The following is a 27380-nucleotide window of genomic DNA, read 5'->3' on the forward strand; positions in this document are numbered from 1 at the left end:
CTATGGCCGCTTTATGTCTCTGCAGGTAAGCGAATACGGAGTATCTGCGCGCTGGCGTGTGCATATCTCGGACATTCCATGTGATTACAGTTGCGTCAGCCATTTGGATCTATCATATTCTACATGTACGGCGGGGCCAGAGAGTTCACAACCGGCTTGGAGGGTAAGATCCCTATAAATCAATCCAGAGCGCTGCATAAGAAACCAACAAAACAACGAAACATTTACATGAAACCATGTATTCAAACTAAAGAATAAGGCCATTATAACTGCCAGGGCAAACCCCTTCACGGGCATTCGTCCAAACTATAAGCTAACTCTTATGAAGTACAACTACGCCCAATGATGGCTAGCAGGGGTAATATGTGGCGTTGGCTGCCGTACATTGCTCCCAAACCGTGGTGCCTTCGCTTGCGCGGTGTAAGTGTCCCCTACAACTTGGGCTCGGTTCCGGGTGGGTGGGGGAACCTTAACCTGTGCCTCACATATCTCTGGGTGTAAATTTCACCAAATATGTCATCCCTCCCTCCTTGGGGAGACGCCCTCGAACCCCCCCATCTCTACCACTCCCCTCAACTTGTACTAATTGGCCAGCCAGACACCTCTCTGCCCTCCCACCACACTATGCACGCCATGCTGTAGAGTCTTCAAATAGCGGTCGCCAGTCCTCGGCAACTGCCTCTGGGAAATATGCATAGCAGCAGATACAGTCTCTGCCTCACCATCGCCTCACATGATCTGTTCCGAAGTCTGGGGGGTCACCAGTGGCATCAACTGATTGTCAGAGAGCGCTGTGGACGGGGAGGACGAGCCACTGGTCTCAAGGTCACTTTGTCCATGGGTGATCACATCTCTTTGGCCATCAGGAGATCTAAGTGTTGCTACCGCTGCCAGTGCTCCCTGACGCTCCAGGCGCATCCGCTCCAGACTGGGAGCCACCCCGAAGCCCATTCCCCCCATCCCTTCGGGGCCCTCTCCCTCTCCTCCGCCTAGGTCTTCTCCCTCGGTGTGTGTCAGGCCCCGAGTCTGGCGGCCTCTGCCCGCCACTGCGCCCAGTCTCTTCCAGCCAATCCCAGACCTCCGATGGGGCATTGAAAAAGCGAGTTCCCTCCTTCGTAACCACTCGGAGGCGCGATGGGAACAACAAGGAGTAGGAGATCTCTAGTTCACGCAGGCGGCGCTTCACCACCAGGTAGTTGCTCCGACGTTTCTGTACCACTGCCGTGTAGTCCGGGCAGAACAGCACCTGTCCACTTCCCACTATGATTGTGCCCATCTTCCTGGTTTCGCGGAGCACCACATCCCTGTCGCGGTAGTTGAGAAGTTTAAATAAGAAGGGACGGGGTCGGGCTCCCGGCCTGGGCCGCTGTGTTGGGACTCTGTGGGCTCTTTCCACCACAAATTGCGGGGAAAGCTTCTCGGGACCAAGTAGAGCTCGCAGCGACTCCTCGACATATTGCTCCGGTTGTCGTCCTTCTTCACCCTCCGGCAGACCCACCACTCGAATATTGCTGCGCCGGGAGCGCCCTTCCGCATCCTCCACCCGGTCCTCCAGAACATGGACGCAATCTATGAGGTCCTGTAAGGTGGCAGTGTGGGTGGTTACTACTGGCTCGACCTCCTGAAGGGACTGTCGCTGTTGGGCCACCGTATCCACCAGCCTGCGGGGGTCCGCGTGGAGGAGGGTGAAGTCCACCGTGACCTTATCGATGCGGGACTCTAGGGAGGCTTTCGTCTGTTCCAGTGTGGAGCCGATCCGCTCCACCGCAGCAAGCACCGTGTCTAGCTTCGCCGCCAGCACCTCTGCCTGCGGCGTCACACCTCCTTCACTGTTCTCCACCACATGGCCCGAATTTGCAGCCAGCGTCTGACCGTCCCGCGTCGTGTTCCGTAGCCGACCCATGACCAGCTGCTGTGCTGTAGGCATCTGCTGGAGGTCGTGGCGGCAGGCGGCCAGTCCGGACCCGAGATCCGCGTGACACTACCAGAGACATTTGGACAAACCAGCTGCGCCTCCACCTCCAAAGAGGAAGGACTCTGCTACCTCTCCTTTCAGAATACCTTCCCCAGGGTCATTAACCCACGCATAGAAAAAAATAACAAAGCTGCCCCCACAGATCCCACCTATATCAAAGGGCCAGAGCCACTAGATTCCCTAGTGGTTTCCACTGCACGAAAAAGAACAAATTCCCAGGCGTCAGGCGAAGCACCACCACCTGACAAAGAGTCAAAGCTACTGGACGCATCAGGAAAGCGCACTGCGTCACAGGCAGCCAATATATGGCGTATCGCCAAAACCCAAGCGCTATTGGCCAGATACAATAGGGCACATTATGATGAATTGGAAAACATAATGCACCACCTCCCTGAAAGATCTAAAACTAGGGCCAATGAATTAATTCAAGAGGGTAAGACAATCACTAACACCTCTATACGCTGTGCCTTAGATGCAGCAGACACAGCCTCCAGGGCCATTAATACTAGTGTCCTCCTCAGTCGCCCTGCTTGGCTAAGAATATCAGGATTTAAACCAGAGGTACAATCCTCCATCCTGAATCATTCCTTTGACCAGGAACATCTATTCGGCCCAAAGGTAGATGAGGCCCTCGAAAAAATGAAGAAGGACACCGATACGGCGAAGTCCATGGGAGCCCTACAGTCACACCCTCCTAGGCGCTCTTTTCACCGCTCTTCTTTTCGGAGTACATCTAGAGGCTACTCCGAAAGGAAGAGCGGCGACTTCCTACAAATTCCCCACTCAGTCCACCTTCACAAGGGGTTATCAAAGAGGTGTGTATAGGGGCAACAATAATAAAGGCAGAGGCAAAACATATACCACCCGCTCTGCCACACCGCCTACCCAATGACTTCCCCCCGCTCCCTCCAGACCATCCCACACCAATCGGGGGCAGTCTTCAAAATTTCCTTCATGTCTGGGAGACCATCACCTCAGACAAATGGGTGACCCAAATTATTCGGTCAGGCTACTGCCTGGAATTAACATCTACCCCCCAAACATTCCACCCAGGCAACGCCCAATGTCACAAGAACATTCCACATTACTAAAGCAGGAGGTATTCTCCCTCCTACAAAAACACGCAATAGAACACGTTCCCGTCAATCAGCAAAATTTAGGGGTCTACTCCCTATATTTTCTAATTCCAAAAAGGGACGAGACTCTACGACCTATGCTAGATCTCCGGCCCCTAAACACATACATACACTCAGACCATTTTCACATGGTAACGCTTCAGCAGGTGCTTCCGCTCTTCTCCCAGAACGACTTTCTCACCACACTGGACTTGAAAGACGCATACTTCCACATTCCAGTACACCATGCTCACAGAAAGTACCTCAGATTTGTAGTGAACGGACAACACTACCAGTTCAAGGTGCTCCCATTCGGAGTCACAACAGCACCACGGGTATTCACCAAGTGCCTAGCGGTAGTGGCGGCACACCTCAGAAGACAGCACATTCACGTCTTCCCATACTTGGATGACTGGCTGATAAAAGCCACTTCATACAACCAATGTGTACACCACACCGCCACTACAATCCAACTACTTCACCAACTAGGCTTCACGGTGAACCACCAAAAGTCCCAGCTAACACCATCCCACATAAAACAATACCTCGGTGCCACCATAGACACCTCAAAAGCAATAGCCTACCCCAATCCGGCCAGGATTGCAAGCATTCAGGCTTAGCAACAAAAATTTGTACTTCAACACTCCCTTCCAGCAAGAGTGTTTATGCAACTGATAGGGATGATGGCCTCTTGCATTTTCATAGTGCCTCACGCAAGACTCCAGATGCGTCCACTCCAAGAGTGCTTAGCGCGCCAATGGAACCAGGCCCAGGGGCAACTGACAGATTTGGTGTTGGTAGACGGTCTCACCCATCGCTCTTTGCCGTGGTGGAACACCACAAACCTTTCCAAAGCTCAACCGTTCCTGGACCCGGTTCCACAAATAATAATAACAGACGCATCGCTCTCCGACTGGGGAGCTCACCTATTACATCTCACAGTGCAGGGCACATGGACGACTCAGCAAAAGTTACTCCATATCAACCATCTGGAGTTACTAGCAATCTTTCTAGCCCTAAAGTCCTTTCAACCACGAATTTCAGGCAAGGCAGTCCTCATTCGCACAGACATGACGGCCATGTATTATATTCAAAAACAAGGCGGCACACACTCTCCACAGCTCTCTCAATTAGCACAGAGCATATGGAGATGGGCAATTCCACACAAAATCTTTCTCCTAGCCCAACATGTCCGAGGAGTCCAAAACACCATGGCAGATCTGCTCAGCAGACAGACACAACAGATCCACGAGTGGGAACTTCGCCCACAGGTTCTTCATCCATTCTTTCAAATGTGGGGGCATCCACAGATAGCCCTCTTCGCTACCCACGAAAACAAAAAATGCCCAAGCTTCGCCGCCAGATACCCACACCCATTGTCCAAAGGAAATGCGATATGGATGAACTGGTCGGGCAAATTTGTGTACGCTTTTCCACCTCTCCCACTAATTCCATTAGTGGTACGAAAGCTACATCAGCATTCCCTCACACTGATCCTAGTAGCTCCAACATGGGCCAGACAATCGTGGTACACCACGCTGCTGGAACTCTCGGTAGTACCACACCAAAAGCTAAACCTCTCACCATGCCTCCTAACCCAGAACCATGGGGAGATCAGACACCCGGACCCAGCTCAGCTCAACCTTGCGATCTGGCTCCTGAAATCCTAGAATTCGGATACCTAAACCTTCCCCCTGACTGTATGAACATCATCAGAGAAACTAGACGCCCTACCAATAGAGCCTGCTACGCTGCCAAGTGGAAAAGATTTGTGGTTTATTGCCATAACAACACAATCAATCCTCTAGACGTGTCTATACAACACATCATATGCTACTTACTCCACCTACAAATGTGTAATCTAGCCTATACCTCCATTCGGCTACACCTCGCAGCAATTGCAGCTTACCTACAGAACAGGCAGCACCTATCACTTTTCAGAGTACCTGCCATTAAAGCCTTCATGGAAGGCCTAAAAAGAATAATTCCCCACAGAGTACCGCCCTCACCTGTGTGGAACTTAAGTATCGTTCTCACAAGGCTGATGGGGCCTCCCTTCGAACCTTTGCATAAATGCAAATTGCAATTTCTCACATGGAAAACAGCTTTCCTTGTAGCCATCACTTCCCTTAGAAGGGTCAGTGAGATACAAGCACTTACCATACAAGAACCTTTTCTTCAAATGCACCAGAACAAGGTTGTTCTCCGTACCAACCCAAAATTCCTACCTAAAGTCATTTAGCCTTTTCACCTAAACCAATCTGTAGAATTACCAGTATTTTTCTCGCAACCTCAGACCGTTGCAGAAAGACCTCAACACACGCTAGAGGTCAAACGAGCCTTACTTTACTATATATAAAGAACACAACCTTTCAGAAAGACCAAACAACTGTTTGTCTCTTCCTCTCCACCACACAAGGGCAACCCCATCTCAAAATCAGGGATAGCTAGGTGGATTGTAAAATGCATCCATATTTGCTACCACAAAGCAAAACGAACGCTATCCGTACCCCCCTAAAGCCCATTCTACACGGAAGATAGGGGCTTCTATGGCTTTTCTAGGGAACATCCCATTAGATGATATCTGCAAAGCAGCTACATGGTTAACACCGCACACTTTCACTAAACACTATTGTGTAGATGTGCAAACCAAGCAGCAAGCTAGTGTGGGCCAGGCTGTACTAAAAACATTATTTCAAACCACTGCAACAGATACCGGTGTTCGCTGCTAAGGTTGGGAACTGCTATATAGTCTATGCAAAAGTGTGTAATCTGCAGCTCATATGCCTCGAACGGAATATGCTACTTACCAGTATGCATCTGTTCTTGGCATGTAGAGCTGCAGATCTACACACGCCCACCCGCCTCCAGTCTATCTGTTCCAGTCTATCTTATTTAGATAAAACACACATGGGTTTCTTCACTGTTGTTACTACGGTCCATCTTACCCTGCTGGCGAAAAACAATCTGAGGATGGAGCCGAAGCCCATGCGCAATACGATCCAAAGGAGGAGTCACCGACCTCGTGACTTCCAAAGACTTTCCAAGAGGAAAAACAAACTGCAAACATCCGGGCCCAACACCAGATGGCGATCTATGCAAAAGTGTGTAGCTCTGCATCTCTACATGCCAAGAACAGATGCATACTGGTAAGTAGCATATTCCTTACAGGTTACTTTGAAAAAACAACTACTTATGCCTCCTAGCTTCCTTCACATTTATTGGATTTGCTTTTAAAATAATATCACTAGTTAGGTGCAAGTAGGTGTATGGAGATGGTAAGATAACAAGGAAATGCAACAGTTTAATTGTTGTTTCCTCTAATCACGTGCCCTATCCCTCCTTCAGATCCTGTTTTAGAAATTAAGCCCACAAAAGAGAAAGCAATGTATCTTCATATACCTCCGTAAGAGCACTTTCATCTTTACGGTTTCTTTTACAGGTCACCATTGGTGTTGCCTACCTTAGTTATCTTCTTTCTAATCAGTTTCCAAACCCCTTCTTTCCGCCTCCTCAAAGTGTCAACTTTACTACTCATTGCTGCTCCATATCAGCACCCTTTGTTTTTGCCATGCCCATCAGGAGTTTGAAATTTTATTCATCATCATATGAAAGCAACATAGTTAATGAATAAAGTCCATGAAAACAGTAACTTCTCGTTTTATTGATAACTCTTTACAAACTCTTTGTGTGCGAACTCTCTTCCAGCATTACTTTCTTTTTATTCCTGTGATTGAAATTTGCAAGGATGCTTTGATCATTTCTGTTCTTGCATTCTACAAGAGATGTTCTGTTTTTACAATGCGTAATTAGTCAATTTACCCCAGCCTGCTGAGATTAAGATAAACTTGTTTTCTGTATTTTTAAAGTTTTGCACTTTTTTTGTTCAGGAATATGGCATAACAAAAGTGGAGAAACTTGAGATCGCCAAAGGCTATTGCACCCCGCTAGTTAGAAAGATCCGTTCCGATCTTCAGAGGACTCAAGATGATGACACAGTAAACAAACTCCACCCTCTGTAAGATTCAGAATTTTTTTATACATTATGCATTTTTTATATATCTTTTTATTGATCATTTTCATTGGCATTCTCAGTTTTATAGTTACATTCAACAATGTATCAAGATAACACAACATTAAAAGCTATAAACTCTGTGTTCACTTATTTCCAGATAAATCAGCTGTCCAGATGCCTGACCCGTGTACCAGTGTCATATTCTGCATTATTGCCCATGCATTATGCATTTTAAATATTAATGAGCGCATTGAATGTGACAGAGAATTGTTCCAATCAGCAATTTATTTATCTTTTTGCTATGTCTGATTTTAATGTCTGTGTCCATCTCCCTATATGAGGGCCTTAGATTTCTAGTACGAGGGTGAACAGACAATGTGGTAAATCATAAAACACTGTGCATTATGGTTAGTCTAAAACGTATCTACTTGATTACACTAGGGGTGTGGAACTCCTGTTTGTGATGCCCAGGGCATATTGCCTGCAGTAAAGGAAAATAGATTTCATGTTTAATTTTGTCCACTGAACTTGTAGGTCCAGCTCCCTGCAGCACAAACCCTTTGACTGCCAGTTTACAGTACCATAGAATCTGAAAGAAGATTGTCTGCTACTAATGCAGAATTTGTATCCATATGTATGAGTTGTACAAGTTTGTACATATGAATCATTAATGCGAAGCTTTTATATTTAGGGGGAGCTCTATAAGAAAACTGCAGCGAACTGTTAGCTCTACTGATAGTGGGTCCAGCATAAAAACGTCTGCACATGGGGAGGGGGGGCGGGTGTGGCTATTGCCCAATATGATAGCCACCCAATCCCGGGCTCTGCTAGTCCACACCTGCATTTACTTTGGCTTTCTCCACTGTCCAGAAACCTCATTACCTCTCTCCAAGGCTAGATCCTGTGCCTATCACTCACTTTTTTTTCGACTAACAACTAATACTAGATGCACAGTTATAATATAATCTTATCTATGTCCGCTTTTTTTCGGTCAGAACCCAACAGAATGCCTTCATGCGGACTCCTAACAGAGCCCATCTAACCTCCACCCAACCTCCTTCCCGCAGCCCTCTCACTTTTTTACATTCTCATTAATCTTAGATGTATTAGCTGTGTTCTCATTTCTCCAAGATTAGTTCCAAATCTTAATTTGTTCAATCTGAGAGAGACTATCCGTTACAGATTCCTTACCTTAGAATTACCACCAGGCGACAGACTGGTTCCTGAGAATGTTTTCTTAGCAGTACCCCGGCGCGTTCGTTGGCTTTGCGGTATCTACATAGACGCCACCCCTGCGCGCTGATGTCAGTTCTTTCTTTTTCCGCGCCAGCCAGCGCAGATCCGGAGAACCCGATACCCTTAGTAATATTTCGACTAGTGATTTTTCAACTTTTGTCTACATCTTTTCCGAGTTGTCCGACTCCTGGTGCATGTAGGGATGTCCAATCGTCAGACCGGCTTCAAGCCTTGTGACTCTTGTCACAAGTTGATGTCAGTCAAGGACCCGGCACCTTGTGTGCCTTTGGTGCCTGGAGCGCGACCACGACCCGAAGTCGTGCTCGACTGTCAGGCCATGAACCCGAAGTATTTGTGGGAGCAGTCTTGAAAGCTTCTGGAGGCCCGCAGTCGGCTCCGTGCCGCTCGAGGTCCCGGTCAAGAGTGAGGTTGCCGAACCGGCCGTGGAGTCACCACCATCACACCTCATCGAAGTCTATGTCTTCGGGTAAGTCGAAGCACAAGAAGAAGTCAAAGAAGCACTGTCACTCTTCATATTCTCCCCGTTGGCCGATGCAACGCGGGACGTGGAAGGTAGTCACCCTTCAGAGCTGCCCGCGGAACCTACTTGGACGGCTCAGAGCTTCCCTCACTTCCCAGGAGCCGAAGCATTCCCTGCCCAGCTTCGTGCATTTTACGAAGCTCTCCACTCCATCTTTGGGCAGCCCGACTCTGCCGGCGCGCCTTTGGGCCCGTGGACTCGGCTGGGGGCTCTAGGCCTACGATGCTGGCGGCTCCGTCCCCGGCACCGCAGGGCCCCCAGAGATTCAGGCCTGGATCCGGATCAGTGCAGGTCGACCTCACGACACCTCCTCCGGTACCGATACCTCCGACGACGCCTCTGCCACTTCCGACTCCAGTTGTGTCTCCGACTGGCGTCGATCCAGGCCTCCCCCTCGACTTGGACACGGAGCCGAACCGGCGTCGACCGGTACTTTGGTCCCACTGTTCTACCCAGGTGTTCCCTATCACCCTGAGTGGCAGCCAGGTGAAGGTGAGGAGGGCTGGGAGGGGTCTGTTGACGCTTTGGCAGACCAGCTGGATGAGCCAGACTGGAGAGAGAAGTTTGGTGAGGCCAGTGGTCTAGATACCTCCCCAGACCTTGGCATGCTTTCTCCCCCTACCGTGGCCACGGAGGTGGGAGCCTCCTATGCTGTGTGTGTTGCGTAGTGCGGCTGAGGCCTTGAACTTCCTACGGTGGCAGTCAGGACTAATCCCCTGACTGAGGTGCTTCAGCCGGCAGCAGCCTCTTGGTAGTGTTGTGTAGTTCCTATAAAACCTATATAGGATCTTCGCGTTTAGACCTTAAAACTGCAGGATTGGTGTCCGACTGATTCTAGACATCCCCACCAGGTATGTTGGCCTGTGTACCAGCTAACTCACAGTGCCACTAGAAACTCCTCTTACCAAGGAGAGAATTGTTCTTGGCAACTATCGAACATGACAACACTGATCCCTCAGGACCATGGAAACAGTGTACTACTTTTTGCTCAGTCATTCGTGCTCACTTAGTCTCAGAGAGTTACATGGAATAAACAGTAGGGACGTTTTTCAATAAGTATTTATTGAACAGTTATTCTAGTGTAAAATAGGTGCGCTGAAACCATCATTAGACAGTAAAAGATATAAATGATTAGAAGCACTAAGAAAGTTAAAGGATTGTAGATCCCTACCATTTTTCTATAACCAAAAATACAGGCAAGTATATACAATACATGACAATGAATACGTACTCCTACAATGCTACCCTAACTAGATGTACCTAAGAGTACCTAGCATGTATGTAGGCGTTAAGCCAAGAATCTCTCTAGGCTAAAATCAACCCCATTACCTGAAGTGAGAGACTGTGGGACTCCGTCTTGGTCTCGAGTTGGACACCCCGCAGGAGATGTTAGACCACTGCGAACTGGAGTATCTGCATGCAGGAACCTCGGCGTCTTGCGTCAGTGTGTGTGGGCAGGGAAATCCTGATCTCTTCTTCTTGTCTCAGCCAGATGTGATGTTTATATACCCAAAGGTCTCCCCGGGGGTTCTACCTTGCTGTGCCACTTGTCGGACTTAGGATGACATTGGGAATGAAATTTATACATAGATATTATACAGGAGATGGTAGTCCTGCTGAGTTTCCAAGAATCCTCATGCATAATGTATGAAGCCTTTACCGGGGAAAATCCCGCATTCTGTTTGCAGCGTCATATCTAGGTAAAAAGTCAGTCCCTAAGAAACGTTATGTATGTAATGTAGGGAAGAATATAGGTAAAGGGTTAGGGTGTTACCTGTGCCTATATTGGGGTACCTATATGGAATATAACACCCACTCCTCATCCGACTGGACAACATAATTAAATTTGAATGTACTACTAGGCTTTCTAGGCACTGGTACGCAAATAACTACAATAAAAATATTGTTTGTTAAAAAATTAAAAAAATTCTAAAACAAAAGAGGGGAAATAAAAAGAAACATTGTTACTCAAGCAATAACTCTAATGTGTCCGTATATATAGTTCAAACCACCACAAGCATCTGAAAGCCATACAAGTCATAAAAATGTCTATTGTTTTGGAGTTCCAACTTTCACTTTGTTTAAAAAAGCCTAATTTTTCCCAGCACACAACGAGTCAAATGTTTGTGTCCTGGCTGGTAGATGCAACATTGCTGTTGCCTGCCATCGCAGACGACGATCCTTGTAACACCTCACAGATCACATCAATTGACCACAGATGATCTTCCGTTCTGCCTACAGCCGATGCGGGGGCAGCCTGTGTGCTATCCAAGGCCTGGGTGTCCGTGGAGGAGCCAGTATCCATTCCAACAGGAGCAGAGACTTCCTGTGGATGCTCTAAGAATGCCGCCATCAACATAGGAACGTGCTGGGGACACTGCAGAACATGGGCCGTTATTGGGTCCAGTAAAACAGCAATGTCCGGTTGCGCAACTGATGGAAGTGTCAGACAGAGATCCAACACGCATTCTTCACCGCAGAACAGGCATCGGAGAACAGGTAGGATGCAGTCCATCCAGACTGGTCTAAATGACAAGAATCAAGAGGCGCTCAGTTCTAGTAGGCGAGGTGTGCCCAGATGTTGTACTATGCTATCACGGTATTTACGCTCTCGGAGTACTGTTTTCATCTCCTTGGTGACTGGGACATCCATTGCGTAGCAGAAAAATAACAATCAGGATACCTGTTATTAGAAACGGGATCAGCGGAAGTCCTCCAAAAATGCTTCCGAACACGGAGTGTATAAAGTTTGGTATAACTTCAGAATTGTCTGAAAGGTGCTTAACAGTCCCAAACCTATGGTCTTAAATAGGTGGACTTATACCCGTTGTATCAGACATGTTAAAGATACGATTTACCATTTCTGTGAAATGGAAGGGGCAGTTCGTACGTATGAGTGCCTGTATCTCAGCCGAGGACCTTGCTATTTGGAGATCAAAAGTCTCGCGTGCGGAGGTTAAGGGCACGGTTTTCTGTAGAAGCATGGCTTTCATTCTTGTCAGATTATCAAACCGTATAAAGAAAACATTCAACGAAGGCCATAATGACGCCTCCCTGACTATGTCTGTAGCTGGAAACAATACTTGCATACAGCAAGTAACCTTGGAGCTCACGGTGACGAGATATGCGATGCCCGGAAGCATCTCACAACAACCTTGATTGTTCAGCATCAAGTAACTCCCATTTGAGAGCACCTTGAATACCAGGGTAATCACGGCTGCCGGGGTTTCCCTCAAGTGACAGGATAGGTTCACTACCGAACCATTGCAGGCCCCATGCAGCATAATATCCTGGCATATGAGAGATCCACTTAGTGTTCTCGCAGTTTCTACCGCTTAGAAATACTTCTAGATCCCCACTCCTGCATCGAAATCTGTACGGTAATTCCCAAGATTTCTTGAAGAATTCCCTACGCATTTCTTCATATCTGTCTGCCTGTTGGTGTTCTAGCCAATACTGAAATTAGAAAATTGTGACCAGTAATGTTATATGGCCATGGATCAACCATTCTGTGGATGGTGATTCAACCACAGTAAAAGGTAATCTGTCAAGTTTTGCAATACACAGCATTGTATATTTTTCTCCCCACTGTGCCATTTTCATCTGCTTTTTTGTTAGATTGTACGCAGAAAACAGTGACCTACTGTTGATAAAACACCAAGGCACATAACCTGCTCGCAATGAGTGCAGCCTCTAGCTTAATACCATAATAGAATTGTGATTGCCCGTGCTTTAGTATGGACAAATCTTGCTCTAGTACATCAATAGCAGAAGATACAATGCTGCCCAGTGAATAAATCCTGGAAGTTAATGAAGTCATACCATAGTCAACTACGGCTAACTCCTTTTCTAGATTCATCCTATATATTTATTGTAGTCTTTCTGCTGCTTCTTGTTTGGAGATTTTCCAAATTTAATTATAGACAGCATAATAGAAACGTTTTTGACGTGGCTTTCTGGGACCTAATAAAATCCCATAGGTCCACATCCTCTGTAAGCAAGGATAAGTGTTGTTTCTCCTGTTGTAGTGTTGAGGTTTTTAGCAAATCAAGCCATAACTTCCAAACACTGTATGATGTTGCCACCCCTGGATGTTCTCTTTGTGCATAGCGTGGGTCTGGCCTGTTGGTACTAAACCCTTTGGTGGTACCCATGAATCTTTCCTGACATCTGTTTGTGTCTGTGGGCCAAACCAACCATCCCGATCAATTGGGGTCTGACCTATTGTATTGTAAGATGTCATCTAATGTAGCGCCTTTCAGTGATGTAAAATTACCATCGGCCTGTGATGGTGTTGGAATTCGAGGTGCGTTCAAATCGTTGTTCTTGGCTATCCCAAGACAGGAAGTCTGTTGCACAGTTTCATTTAGAAATATCATCTGCTGATGAATGAGTCATGCTCTAAATAGAGATTCTGTTCCCTGGACTTGCCATCTCTAGAACCCCAGACTGATTTTATGTCTATAGAGTCTTTCCATAAGTCGAGTAAATCTGTTTGGTGTTAGCATATTTTTCTGTGTGGATGTTGGTACACCCGTATAGTAATATGAGGTTGGGTCAGAAATGATAAACCCTGAAAAATATGAAAACGTTTGTGCTATCATTTTCGAACTACTTTTCGGTGGTGTAGGGCAATATACCCATTGGTGATATTTGAAAACATTCCTAGGGGTTCTAGATTTGTGTAGAAAATTATGACCGGAATGTTTATAACAATACATTGTGTTAAAGTCTGATGGGTCCTCTAACATTTCATTGCTAGAAAATGCTGCAGATTGTTCTAAATCAGGCAACATATTTGTTACAATTTCAAAATCCCAATCATCGAAAATATTTACTGGAGGTAATGATATCATTTAAATAAATGTGGTATCTTTAAAAGTTTGGTTGGACCAAATATATCATAATTAGGGCTCCCGGTTTTATGGTATTTATTTTGTTGCCATTTCCGTCTGTATTTATCCATATTTATTTTTTGGGCATTTTTTCTGTATTTATCCATATTTATTTTTGCCACAAGCAAAAGACGATGCTACAGCTAGTATTTTTCCACATTTATTTAAATTGACAATGCACACATGCGCTTGGTTTTTTATTGGTCAACACTATACATTCATCTGAAAACTTTGCCATTTGCAGAATGTCCCAAATATGCTTCAAAGTGCTATCACAAACCATTTGTCTCAGAGCATTGCAGTTTCAGTCATAGGCAGAGTACCACATCCACTTCCTCACTGAACACCATACTGCCCCACTGAGTGAAATTCACACTGCCGTCAACTACAATCCAATTTGATCTGCTATAAACACCTGGATGCGACTCAATTCAAATTAGGCACTAGGCAAGAGCAATATGCTCCCTAAAGGAAATAGTAACAACACCCTGGAAAAAGCAAACATTCATAGGGAATGAAAGATTAAATAATGAAATATAAGCAGGAACAACATGGTGAACTTAACACTTTTACACTCACTATTCAGAAATCACTGAGTGCTTATGCCAGAAAACTACAGGGTCCAGTAAGGACCCATCTCAATGTCCACTGCTTATTTGCTTACAAAACATAAACATATTGTTTAAAAAGACCCCATTCGTGAACACAAAGCCGCCGTATACATTTCGTTTTCCAATCCACCCATCAACCAGGTATTGCTGTACCTCCAGGTTTGGCACACTTCCCCACCGGGGGAAAACAGCGCTTCACTGGCAAACTCGGTAAAGTGACACTAATGTTTTGGGGGTTTGAATAAAACCCATCCGGCCACTTTAAAAACACTCTGTCTTGCTTTATTTAGTTATTGATTTTTCATATTTTGAACTTTTTATTTCAATGGCTGCACTATGGAATAGAAAAATGTGAATACGGCATTCCCATCAAAAGTGGTTTTCTTTTTTGCATCCATTTCACAGGGGAACAAATGAACGTCAGGAAGAAAAAGAGGGTGAGAACCATTTCTTGAGTCATGGTTTTCGGTAAGTGAGGAGGAGTTAGACAGAGTGGGTATAAGAGTCAGAAATAGAGGGGTGGGGCAGCTGCCAGCGGCAGAGCAGAAGCGGACACCTTCCTTGTCTTGTCTGGGCAGGAAGCATGAGACGAGACCTTTTCCTTCTCTGCTCCCCGCCTTCCCCGACCAGACACTAATGCCGAGCCTTCTCTGCAGGCCTTGGATATTGTAAAACCCAGTCTTCGAGGAAAAGACGGGTGCTGGTGCAATCGGCAGAAGCTAAGGGTGAAGGAACATCAAAGCCTCATTAACAAGGAAACAGTCTTTCAAAGACCTGTGAAGTACTCGGGTGCAGCTGAGTGTGTGCCCTGCTGTCTCAGCCCGGGCTGACACCTCTTAACCCTCTAAGGAGGGGGAGACACCAGATGGTCAATGACAAAATTTACTAGTATTTTCCCGTTTTTATATATAAATACAGATAAAGGAAAACTTGTTTTCCGTCTGTATTTATATGTAAAAATCCATTTAAACGGAAAACCGGGAGCCTTAATCATAAACAATCTTGTCCCATACTATACCATCAGGTGTAGAAACTGCTGTACTGTTCACAGATGACAAGTCTTTCTGTTCACAATGTGATGAAACATGAGGTTTTAAAATCAAATTCACTTTTGAGGCTGCAGAGCTTTGGCGAAGGTAAGTTCCATTAATAAGTAAGCAGAAAACAGTTACTAAGCCTATCCAGAAAAGAAAGAACGGTATACCAGTGATTATCCAAAGTTCTAGCCTAGGTGTCACCAGGTATGTATTTTTAAGAAAAATAAAGAAGTCTTTGATTTGTTGTTAATGAGATATTGGGGCTGTCGTCGTTTCAGGTTCACTTGGATCCAAAGAAAAGGTATCAAAGTCGATGAAATAGCCAGATGCAGTTCGATCTATTTTAAGTAGTGCCACAGGTTTTGTTGAACTTGTAGATGGCTCTTGTTATGTAGACATTAGTGTTAGGTTGAATTGAAATTGGTCTTTCCTTTTGATCTTGAATGTCAGTTTCAGGAGGAACGAGTTCCATGGCATTGTTACATAGTCCATCATTCCGTATCGGAAACTTTTCAAACGTGATGAGCCTTTCTGTTTGAACTTCCTGTATGGTAGCGAGAGAAGGGCGTCGGCTACCCAGTAGCCCACGAGGCCTACTATTCAGTATCTGCCACATAGTGTGGTTTAATTAGGTCAATGGAGACAAATCTTTTCTCCTTCTTTCCTCAAAAGGCGGCAGAAGTACAGTTCTTGTTACTTCAGTGGCCAGGATAGTTATTCTTTGGCCACTATCTTTTCTCTGACCAGATTCCTGATGATGGTCTTTCCGTGACTGACTTGACTTCCCCAGTGGCAGTCCGCTTTACTTGCACATTGCGCTGTAGTGCCCTGAATTCATTCAGATCCTGTAAAACAGCCAAATGTTTATTGATGTCAAAAGGTTTCTCCTCTGCCACTGTGCCTTCACAATCAAGATCAGGTACCCACATTCTCGTCCCAAATAGGGCCTCATAAGGAGTGACACCCCCTAGAGAACTTCTTGGCATATTGTTCAAGGCCCACTGTACCCCATATACGTGATTGACCCAACTACTACCTGAACCTAATACTCTAGCTGTTAAAGATTGCTTTAAGTCCCGGTTTTTCCTCTCCACAACCAAATTTCCCTTGGGATGGTACAGAGAGGAGTACCGCAGTGCTACACCCAAACATCGCATGGCTTCCTTGTAAGCCCAAGAGCTAAACGCGGGGCCACGGTCATAATGTAATGTGCCTACTGCGTATGTCCCTATAAAGATTTGCAAATCGTTTGATAACAGTTCGAGCGTCGGCCGAGTGCTGAAGCCATACCCATAGGAATCTCGAGCACAAATCCACTGCAACCATGATATATTTGTAAGCCGTATCAGATTGTAAGGGGCCGCAGTGGTCCAAATAGACACATGCGAGTGGTCTGTCTGATATTAGCAACAGTGTTTGCGCTGGACGTGTTATGGTGGAGCCCTTCATCTGCTGGCAGATGTCGCACTTTCAGACATAATTTTTGGTCTGCTTTGTTAACCCTGGCCACCAATAGCTTTGTTTCAGTAACAAAACAGTTGCCATAACTCCTGCGTGTGCAGCTCCCAAACCCTCGTGTGCAGCTAATATTAAAGCTAATCTACGATCCATGTTTAGAATTACTCTATCCCCCACTCTGGGAATCTGAGCAAATGGAACGTTGTTTGCATCTAACTTGTAGGAGTACTTGAGTCGACATTTTTTGGTAGCAATGATAGTAACCATAATGTGTCTGTCTATTCTCATTTTTGAACGAGTGATTGCAGCTACGGAAGCCGTACGTACAGCCCCTTTTGCGGCTTCATCAGCCAATGAATTCCCATCAAAGTGAACGCCATCAGGTTGATGTCTCAGTGTGTGTATCACGTGAGCTCTTTGTAGTTCATTTTTCAACTTAGCTACCTGTTCCCATAGTATTTTGTGCTCAATTATGCCACCGTTTGAGTCCTTAAACTTTTTCTGACCCCAGTATTGAAGATATTCATTGTATGACTGTACACAATAAAAGGAATCATACACGATTAGTGTGGGGAATTCTCGATCCATATTTATCGGTGCCAGTAGTAGAGCTTTTAATTCTGACAGCTGAGCCATGCAGTCTCCTAGAGACTGAGTTTTTGTACAGCTTGGATGGAACTTTCCGTCCTGCATATGACCTTTTACAATCGCACATGCGGCACTGTATTATTGTTTACTTCCAGTGGCCTGCTCAGCAGAGCCGTTGTGTAAATAATATATCTGAAAGAGACACGTTAGTGATAGATTCCATACCTTAGAATATCCCCAGGCGTCAGACTGGATCCGGAAAGTCTTTTCGTAGCAGTACCCCTGCGTGTCAGTAGGTGGCGTCTTGCGGCTCCGCGTCAGTCGCTGGCGTCGTATGCGCCGAGATGACGTCACGGAGACTACTTAGGCGCCACCCATGCGCGCTGACGTCAGTTCTTTCTTTTTCCGTGCCAGAGCGTGCAGATCCGGTTAGAGCACGTACCTTAGTCGCTTTTGACTAACTCTTTTGAGACTTTTGTCTCCTGTTTACGTTGGTTTCCTGGTACACGTTGGGATGGCTGGATTTAAGTCTTGTGGGGCCTGCCGTCGCAATATGTCGGTGGTGGGCACCCACAATGTCTGCCTGGAGACTGACCAGGCCTTGAGGGAGCGGTGCCGGAAGCTGCTGGAGGTCCGGCACTTGTCCCAGCGCCGTTCCCGATCCAGGGGCTGCTCCAAGGAACGCTCGCGGGGCCACAGTCCTCGCTCCTCGGGCTCCAAGTCTTCACCCTTGGATTCGGGTAAGAGACGACACAAAAAGAAGTCGAAGAAGCGTGTTCGCTCACCGGCGTCCCCCTGTCGGTCCTCGGATGCAGATGAGGGGGACAGGGTCTTTGCCCCTGCGGCTCCTTCGGAGCTCGAGAGTCCCATGGCCTACCCGCCTTACCCGGGTCCGTCGGCGACTCCCGCACAGGTGCAAGAATTTCTTGCCACCATGGACCACCTTTTTAGGCCTTGGGCTCCCGCCAGCGCGCCCTTGGGCCCTGCAGTCCCGTGTCAGGATCCTGTTGGTCCACCGGAGCCACCGGCGGATCTAGCTTCGGCGCCACAGGATCCTGCGCCGCTGGTTCAGGCCACGGCGCCACAAGGTCCAGCACTGCCGGCTCCGGCCCCAGTGCCGCCCTCTGCTCCGCTTCCGGCGCAGCAGTGGGTGCCTTTTGTCCCGCCTTTACCCAGGTTCCAGGACCATTTTGCTCCTACCTGGGATCCGCATTGGGACACGGCGCCGGTTCGTCTCCGACCGATGCCGTTCCCGACGCCATATGTGCCTTCTCCGACTCCTGCCCTGCCGCCGCGGTCGGTACCACCGGCGGCGGAGGTGGAGGAAGACTGGGAGGAGTCAGAGGACCCTCTCGCCAGTCAGTGTGACTTAGAGCAGGACTGGGCGGACGACTTGGAGGATGCCGGTGACCTCAACGTCTCTTCTGACCCTGGGTTTGCCTCTCCCCCACCCACTATGGAGGAGAGTGCCTCCTACACGATGGTGCTCCGTTGGGCAGCTGAGGTCCTCAACCTTGATCTCCCTATGGTGGCCTTCAAAACTAACCTCCTTACTCAGGTGCTCCAGACAGCGTCCACTTCGTCGGAGCCCCTGCTCCCGTTTAACAACGCCCTTACCGACGTCTTGCTGGACACTTGGTCGCGGCCAGCCACTGGGGTCCCTGTGGATAAGAATGTCGCCAGGCGTCATCGACCGGCGCCGGGTGACCCCGCTTTTTTGACCACTCATCCTATGCCTGAGAGCCTGGTTATTCAAGATTCGATGTCGCAGAGTGCCTTTCCCACGGCTCCGTCGGATAAGGACTCTAAGAAACTGGAAAAGTTCTGTAAACGTTTGTTCTCCTCGGCCAGTCTGGGGCTGCGGTCAGTGAATACCGCCTGCCTATTGGGCCGCTATTCCCACGTGGTGTGGGACACAGTTGCGTAGGTGTTACCTCAATGCCCTGAGGAGACCCAAGCTGTGTTGTCCCAAGCCATTGCAGAAGGTAAAGATGCGGCTAAGTTTGCTATTCGGTGTGGTTTAGACACCGCAGACTCCTTAGGTAGAGCAATTTCTACGACTGTGGCGCTTCGTCGCCACGCCTGGCTCATATCTACCGGGTTCTCGTCGGATGTCCAAAACTCACTCATGGACATGCCCTTTGATGGCACTCGCCTGTTTGGCGATTAGGCCGACAGTGCGCTGGAGGCTTTTAAGGACTCGCGGTCCACGGCCAAGTCCTTAGGTCTTTCTACGAAAAGCCCAGCCACTTCTGGGTTTCGTTCCTTTCACGGCAACGGAAGAGGCGCCCAGGCCCGTTCTTTCAGCAAGCCTGTGCAGAACCAGTCTAAGCGCGGCTGCGGAAGCAGTTTCCTCAAGGACGGGTCTGGGAATCAGCGTGGGGGTCAGTCCACTTCCGCCCGCCGCTTCAGCCTCCAAACCTTCCTAATCCGAGCCTTGTGGGGCATCCCACACCAGTGGGTGGCAGGGTCCGCCTTCATCTATCCCACTGACACGCTATCACTTCCGACAGGTGGGTGTTGCAAATCATCCGCATGGATTACACCCTTTCATTTCAGTCTACTCCTCCAGCCATGCCGCCTCAGTTCCGCCGCCTTTTGGGGTACCACTAGGCACTTCTCCGGCAGGAAGTCACGGCCCTCTTGGCCAAGGGGGCCATCGAGCGAGTTCCTGGGCCAGAAGTAGGGAGTGGCTGTTATTCCTGCTACTTTCTGGTCCCAAGAAGGACAAGGGGGGCTTGCGCCCCATCCTGGACCTCAGGAACGTCAATCGCTTCCTTCGAAAGGAGAAGTTCAGGATGTTAACTCTAGCTCAGGTCTTGGCTGCCCTCGACCCTGGAGACTGGATGGTAGCTTTTGACCTGCAGGACGCTTATTTTCACATCCCCGTCCTGCCGGCCCACCAATGTTAGCTGCGGTTCACGGTAGGCCAGGAGCATTTTCAGGTTGCCATGCTCCCCTTTGGCCTTACCAGCGCCCCTTGGGTATTCATGAAGGTGATGACGGTGATCGCAGCTCATCTGCGCAGATCAGGGGTTCAGTCTTCCCCATTCTCGACGACTGGCTTTTGAAGGTGGGCTCGCCCCAGGCGGTCGTCTCCCACCTTCAGATTACGGCCGACCTCCTGCATTTGCTGGGGTTCTCCATCAACGTGCCGCAGTTGCACCTGAGTCCCTCTCAGAAGCTCCCCTTCATCTGAGCGGTTCTGGATTCGACGCTGTTTCGGGTTTATCCTCACGAGCAGCGAGTCCGGGATATTCAGGCTATGATTCCAATCTTTCAGCCTCTATCCTGGTTTTCGGTCAGGATGACCCTCCGGCTCCTGGGCCTGATGGCCTTCTGCATCCTGCTAGTGGCCCATGCCACATGGCATATGTGGGCTCTGCAGTGGGACCTGAAGTTCCAGTGGGCGCAGAATCAGGGCAACCTGTCCGATCATGTCCAGATCTCGGAGGGTACTGCATGACAATTGCGGTGGTGGCTCACGAATTGCGATTGGGTCAATGGCAGATCCCTCTCCCTTCCCCAAATGGAGCACGCAGTGGTGATGGATGCGTCCCTCCTGGGATGGGGAGGCCACTTTGGAGAGGCGGAGATCAGAGGACTCTGGTCTCCGGCGGAGTCCCGGCTCCATATCATCCTTTTGGAGCTTCGGGCGATCCGACTTGAACTGAAGGCATTCCTTCCCTCTGTACGGGGGAAGTGTTGTGCAGGTGTTTACGGACAACATCACCTCCATGTGGTATTGCAACAAACAGGGCGGGGTGGGGTCCTGGACCCTCTGTCAGGAGGCTCTGCGTCTCAGGACATGGCTGGAACATCAAGGCATTACCTTGGTGGTTAAACACCTGGCAGGTTCTCTGAACGCCTGGGCGGAGTAACTCTGCCGCCGGTGCTTGATGGATCATGAATGGCGTCTGCAATCGGATGTGGTGCAAGGTCTTTTTCAGCGGAGAGGAGAGCCTTGGTTAGATCTATTCGCCACCGCCGAGAACGCGCAATGTCCTCAGTTCTGCGCGTTGGAATTTCCAAGGCGGCACTCGCTCGGCGATGCTTTTCATCGTGAGTGGAGTTGCGGTCTATTATACGCCTTTCGACCTATACCACTTCTGCCCAGAATGCTGAAGAAGATTCGGCGCGATCGGGCCCAAGACATCCTTGTGGCTCCGGATTGGGCACGAAGATACTGGTATCCCGAGCTGCTCAGCATGGCGATCGATCCCCCGATCCGCCTGCCTCTTCGATAGGATCTTCTGTCGCAGCAGCAGGGGACGGTCCTCCACCCAAACCTGTCCAGCCTCCACCTCCATGCGTGGAGATTGAGCGGCAACAGTTGACAGCTTTCGATCTCCCTCCCAAAGTCTGTGATGTTATTCTGGCAGCCAGGCGTCCCTCCACTAAACCGGTATACGCCTGCAGGTGGAACAAGTTTGTGGCATGGTGCTCAGCTAAGGCTGTGGATCCCCTTTCTGCCCCTCTTTCTGAGGTTCTTCTGTTCCTTCTATCCTTGGCCCAGCAGGGCTCTGCTTTGGGAACTCTCAAAGGTTATCTTTGGCTATCTCCACGTTTCTACGGCTTCCAGATCAGCCTTCTCTTTTTTAGTCCCCGGTTGTTAACCGTTTCCTCAAAGGCATTGTGCACATGTTCTCTCCCGTGCCTTTCATAATACCTCAATGGGATTTGAATCTTGTCTTGACCTTTCTGATGTGCGCTCCTTTTGAGCCACTTCATAACTGTCCTTTGTCTTCTCACTCTCAAGACGGCTTTCCTGGTAGCTATCACCTCTGCCATAAGAGTGAGTGAGCTCAAGGCTCTTTCTTCTAAACCTCCTTTCCTTTCTGTTCATCCGGACAAGGTGGTGTTAAGGACCCATCCTTCTTTCTTGTCAAAGGCTGTCACTCCCTTCCACATCTGGCAGACAATCACTTTTCCCACCTTCTTTCCGCCCCCGCAACCCTTCGAAGGAGGTAGAGAGGCTCCACCGTCTGGACCCAAAACGTGCACTCTCGTTCTGTCTGACGCGTACATGACAGTTCCGGGTGGATGACCAGCTCTTTGTCAGCTACGTGGGCGCCAAAAAAGGTTGGGCCGTGCACAAACGGACCATCTCTTGGTGTGTCGTTCTGTGCATCAAGGCCTGTTACTCCTTGGCTAAGAAGGAGCCTCCTGTGGGGCTGCGTGCCCATTCTACCAGGGCAACTGCAGCCACTACTGCCTTGGGACGCGGCATTCCCTTGCAGGACATTTGTCAGGCAGCTACGTGGGCCTCAATGCACTAGCATTACTGCCTTGACAGTCAAGTCTGTAGAGACGGCCTCTTTGGCCGTTCTGTTCTCCGTGACTTTCTGGTGTAATCTGTTCGCAGACCTACCACCGGGATTGGTATTGCTGGGGTATCTATTCTAAGGTAAGAAATCTATCACCAACGTGTCTCTTTCAGATGCACAAGTTACTACTTGTGTAACGATATGTCTGTAAGAGACATTAGTTAGTGATAGATACCACCCCACCCATCCTCCCCGTTCTGTGAACTGATTTCTAGGGTTAAGGTCATCCCTTTCAGGGCCCTAGTTTCCTGTGATCAGTGGTCGGTTTCTTGCATGGCTCTGCGTTGCTGGCACGGAAAGTCGTGTACAGAACTGACGTCAGCGCGCATGAGTGGTGCCTAAGTAGTCTGTTTTTTTTTTTTTAAAATACTTTTTATTGGCATTTAAGAATATAAGTATACATACATCATTTTTCGTGAAAATGGGTACGTTACAAGAGTGAACAAATAGACCAACATCAATATAGAGAGTACGTATATGTCTTGTTCCGGGTGGAAGTGGTCTGTATGGTAGCATATCATTGCCTGTATAAAAAAAAAAACTGGGGAGGAGAACCAATCTGGGGGATGCCATGGAGTTCTGAGGGACGAGGTCTAGGCTATGTCCCAAATCTGCCATTGCCTATTCGGCTATATAACTGCCTCCCATCTAGGGGGGGGTGGGCGTGTGCACAGTCCGGGATGAGGAGCCATGGGGTGCATCAGGTGAGCAGGGGGGGGGAACTCAGCTGGCCCGGGGGTGGTGCGGGGGGATATTGGGGGGGATCCCCCGCCGTGGAGACCCGGACCGCGTTAGGCGGTGCGGCGTCGGGGGTATTCCTGTCGGCCACCGGTGCAGTTGGGGTCTGAGATTGTCTGAATTGGTGTAGTAGGAGCGCCCATTCTAAAGAGATAGGGGTTTTACGGGTACCTTTGGCCTCCTCCTCTCGTATTGCGTCTTCCTCCGCAGCAGCCCATTTAAGAACAGCCCCCACCCAAGCTGCAAGTGGAGGACCAGTGGGGGACCGCCAGTGCATTGCTATACAGCGTTTGGCCAGTAGGTGGGCCAGGAAGACGAAGCGCATCAACACCTTGTGTCGTTTTCTCCGCCCCAGGATACCCAGTGCGCATCCCTCCCAGGTAGTCAAATGGGTCAGCCCAGTGAGATCCCTGAGTGTTGAGTGGATCGAAGTCCAATAGTGCTGAATGCCCGGACAGGTCCAGAACATGTGAAGGAAGGCAGCATCCTGCGCCTGACAGCGAGGGCATAGAAATGTAGTGTCGGGATAGAAACGTTGGAGGCGCGCTGGCGTCAAATAGGCCCTATGGAGAATGTGAAATTGTATATTTTTAAAGCGGGCATTCCTGGATACTTTTTTGGGGAATTCTATCGCTCTGTCCCATTCGCTGTCGTGAAATGGTCGTCCCGTCTCCTCCTCCCATAGGGCTCGGAGAGGCACCAGCAGTGGGGGTGTTAGGTCCCCAATTGATTTATTCAACCATGTAATAAGGTGTCGACCCCGTCCCAGTTGTAAGAGTGTGTGAAGGACTGGGTGTGTGGGAGGCTCCCCTTGCGTGAGGTCAGAATATGGTCAAAAGTGGCTGAGGAGTTGATGGTGAAGCAGGAACTGGCCTGGGGGCAGATCGTATTCCTCCATGAGCTGTCGGTATGGCTTGAGTTGTCCCTCGTCAAATAGCATTTCCGCTTCGACAATGTCCCTCGCCGTCCACTCCCGAAGCATGGCGGGTGTGAAAAAACCGTCATTTCTGGGCCAGCCGACCAGCGATAGTAATGGCGTGTATGGAGGGCAGCGCGGTGCCATGCGGTGGATACGTTGCACACATTTCCGGGCAATGTCCACCTGCAGGGGGTAGGTTCGCATGGGACGAGAACCCGGCAGAAGCAGGCGATGCATCTCGGGCAGGGGCACATGTCCCGTGACAGTGCATGTCTCAAGCAGGTATCGCTCCGCCGTCCAATATGAGAGCCATTGGATCTGCGACGCCAGGAAGTAGGCTTCGAATGGTGCCTAAGTAGTCTCTGTGACGTCATCTCGGCGCATATGGCGACGGCCGCGGAACCGCACGATGCACTTACGGACGCGCAGGGGTACTGCTACGAAAAGACTTTCCGGATTCAGTCTGACGCCTGGGGATATTCTAAGGTAAGGAATCTATCACTAACTAATGTCTCTTACAGATATATCGTTACACAAGTAGTAATTTGTGCATTCATACTGATCTAGCGGCATTATTTCATTTGGGAGAGGATATTCTTGTTCATATTGCAGAAATGCTTGTGATTTTAGATTTGGGTCTTATCTGTATTCTACATCTGATGCAGTGAGAGAGTTAGCCCATTGTATCCATCTTGGATGTAAGGCTTTAGCGTTTGGAACTCTTGCGTTTGTAGCAGCCTCGAGGCTGGTACTAGAGTCACGACAATTACTTGTTTTCCTTGTGCGAGTGCTCTTTCTCTCACTACAGCAGTCTGTACTGCTGTCAGAATTTTTTCTGTGGATGCAAAACGTATCTCAGTGTTCGTATATAAGTGTAATTTGTATGCTATGGGTACTGTTTCACCTTCATTGTATGTTAGGTAGGTTTACCCAGATTGACCCGCAACAATACGGATCACGAGGTTGCGGACATTCACACGTGTCTAAGTGTTTTAAAGCTATCATGTCTGCTTGTAGGGAACGAAGGGTATCTGTGTGTCCCTGTGTCCATTAACTAATGAAAAAATCAGGTCTTACAAGGTCGTAAAAAGGTTTAACACTCTCTGTGTAATCCAAAATGTATGTTCTGTTAAGGTATTCCAGTATGGATTGAAAATTTTTCAATGATTTTGGAGGTTGGAGCAGCGCACATTTTTCCAAAACATCAGCTGCTAGACTTTTCCCTTCCCTTGAGAGCTCATAGCCCAAAAATAGGACTTTGAGGTTGGCTATTTTTGATTTTTTAAAGTTGAACTTGTAGCCCTCAGAAGCGAATCCCAAAATGATGGTGCTCACCCTGGTCAAGTGTTCCTCCAGGTCACCATCCATCAGATAAATTTCATCTACAAAGGACAATGCCTCCTCATATAGATTCTGAAGTAACTCAGTTACCCTATCTGAGAACAACCCCGGGCTGTTCGTATACCCCTGGGGAAGTCAACAAAATTGACTCTGAGACCCCAGCGCTGAGAATGCTGTCAAATGTCTGCTCTCAGGCGCTATATTTTAAAAGAAAAATCCATTTCAGATATTTAGTGTTGTTTTGTCTTTTTTCCGCACAATGTTATTCGTCAATGCGGCACTGTCTGCGTTTTGTACTGCATGAGTTAAGATGTCTGTAATCTAAAACTAGACAATATGAGTTGTCTGGTTTCATTATGGGAAATAAAGGATTATTCATTGAAAAGGTCCAAGTTTCAATCACCCCCTGGTATTCAAGTTGATCTAAGGTCTCCCTGACCTGTTTTTTTAGCTTTTTGCCTAATTGGATATGGTCTCTGCGGAGTCGGAGTAGACTTTAATGGTATCATGTGGTGAGCTGAATCCTCATCCCATCCAACATGGTTGCGATATAATGCAGGAGCAACGGCTACCGCCCACTCCTGCGCGTATGTGTGTTTTAAATATCTGAAAGAGATTATTAGTTATAGATTCCTTACTTTAGAATTACCCCCAGGCGTCAGACTGGATCCGGATTTTTTTTTTCGGAGCTGTACCCCTGCGCTTCGATAGGTGGCATCGGTCAACTCGACGTCCGTCATCGGCGTCGTGGTCGCCGGGGTGACATCGTGGAATCTACTTAGACGATGCCCTCGCGCACTGACGACAGTTAGTTCTTTTTCCACGCCAGCCAGCGCAGATCCAGAGAGAGCGGTACCTCGAGTCACTTTTTTACTCCGTTTTTGCGACTTTTGTTGACATTTTTTTTTTAGTTGAACGACTTATAGTGCACGTAGGGATGTCATGTCGGACTGGCTTCAAAGCTTGTGACTCCTGTCACAAATTGATGTCGGTTATGGACCCGCACCTTGTATGCCTTTGGTGCCTGGAGCGCGACCACGACCCGAAGTCGTGCTCCGACTGTCGGACCATGAACCCGAAATCTTTGCGGGAGTGGTCCCGAAAGCTTCTCTTGGCCCGGCAGTCTGCTCCGTCCCGGTCGAGAGGGAGGTCGTGGGACCGGTCACGGAGCCACCACCACCACTCGTCATCGAAGTCTTCGGGTAAGTCGAAGCACACGAAGAAGGCGAAGAAGCATCATCACTGTTCGCGTTCTCCCCGTCCGTCGGCCAACGCGGAAAGTGGAAGGTAGTTGGCTGGCTCCGCCCGTGGAGCCTGTTGGGTCGACTCTGGCTTTCCCTCCCTTTCCAGGAGCCGGAGCGACCCCTGCCCAGCTTTGAAGCTTTTACAAAGCCTTGCACTCCATCTTTGGGCAGCCCGACTCCGCCAGCGCGCCATCGGCCCGGCGGACTTGGTTGGGGGCTCTAGGCCTTCGATTCCGGTGGCTTCAGCGTCACAGGGCCCCCAAGGATCCAGGACTGGATCCGGATCGGTGCTGGTCGACCTCATGACACCTCCGGCGCCGAATCTAGTGACGACACCTCT

General features: G+C 48.6%; 1 protein-coding gene across 2 annotated transcripts in view; it reads left to right on the forward strand.

The window, feature by feature from the left end:
* Positions 1–27380, forward strand: part of PPIP5K2 (diphosphoinositol pentakisphosphate kinase 2) — a 1583220-nt gene that overhangs the window by 846099 nt on the left and 709741 nt on the right. For both annotated transcript variants that reach the window (XM_085632565.1, XM_085632566.1), the window contains exon 20: positions 6981–7108. In XM_085632565.1, coding sequence (XP_085488691.1) covers positions 6981–7108 — 128 coding nt within the window. The remainder of the gene's footprint in view (positions 1–6980; positions 7109–27380) is intronic.

Source organism: Triturus cristatus, chromosome 2_1 (genome assembly GCF_964204655.1).
Source record: "Triturus cristatus chromosome 2_1, aTriCri1.1, whole genome shotgun sequence".
Taxonomy (NCBI): domain Eukaryota; kingdom Metazoa; phylum Chordata; class Amphibia; order Caudata; family Salamandridae; genus Triturus; species Triturus cristatus.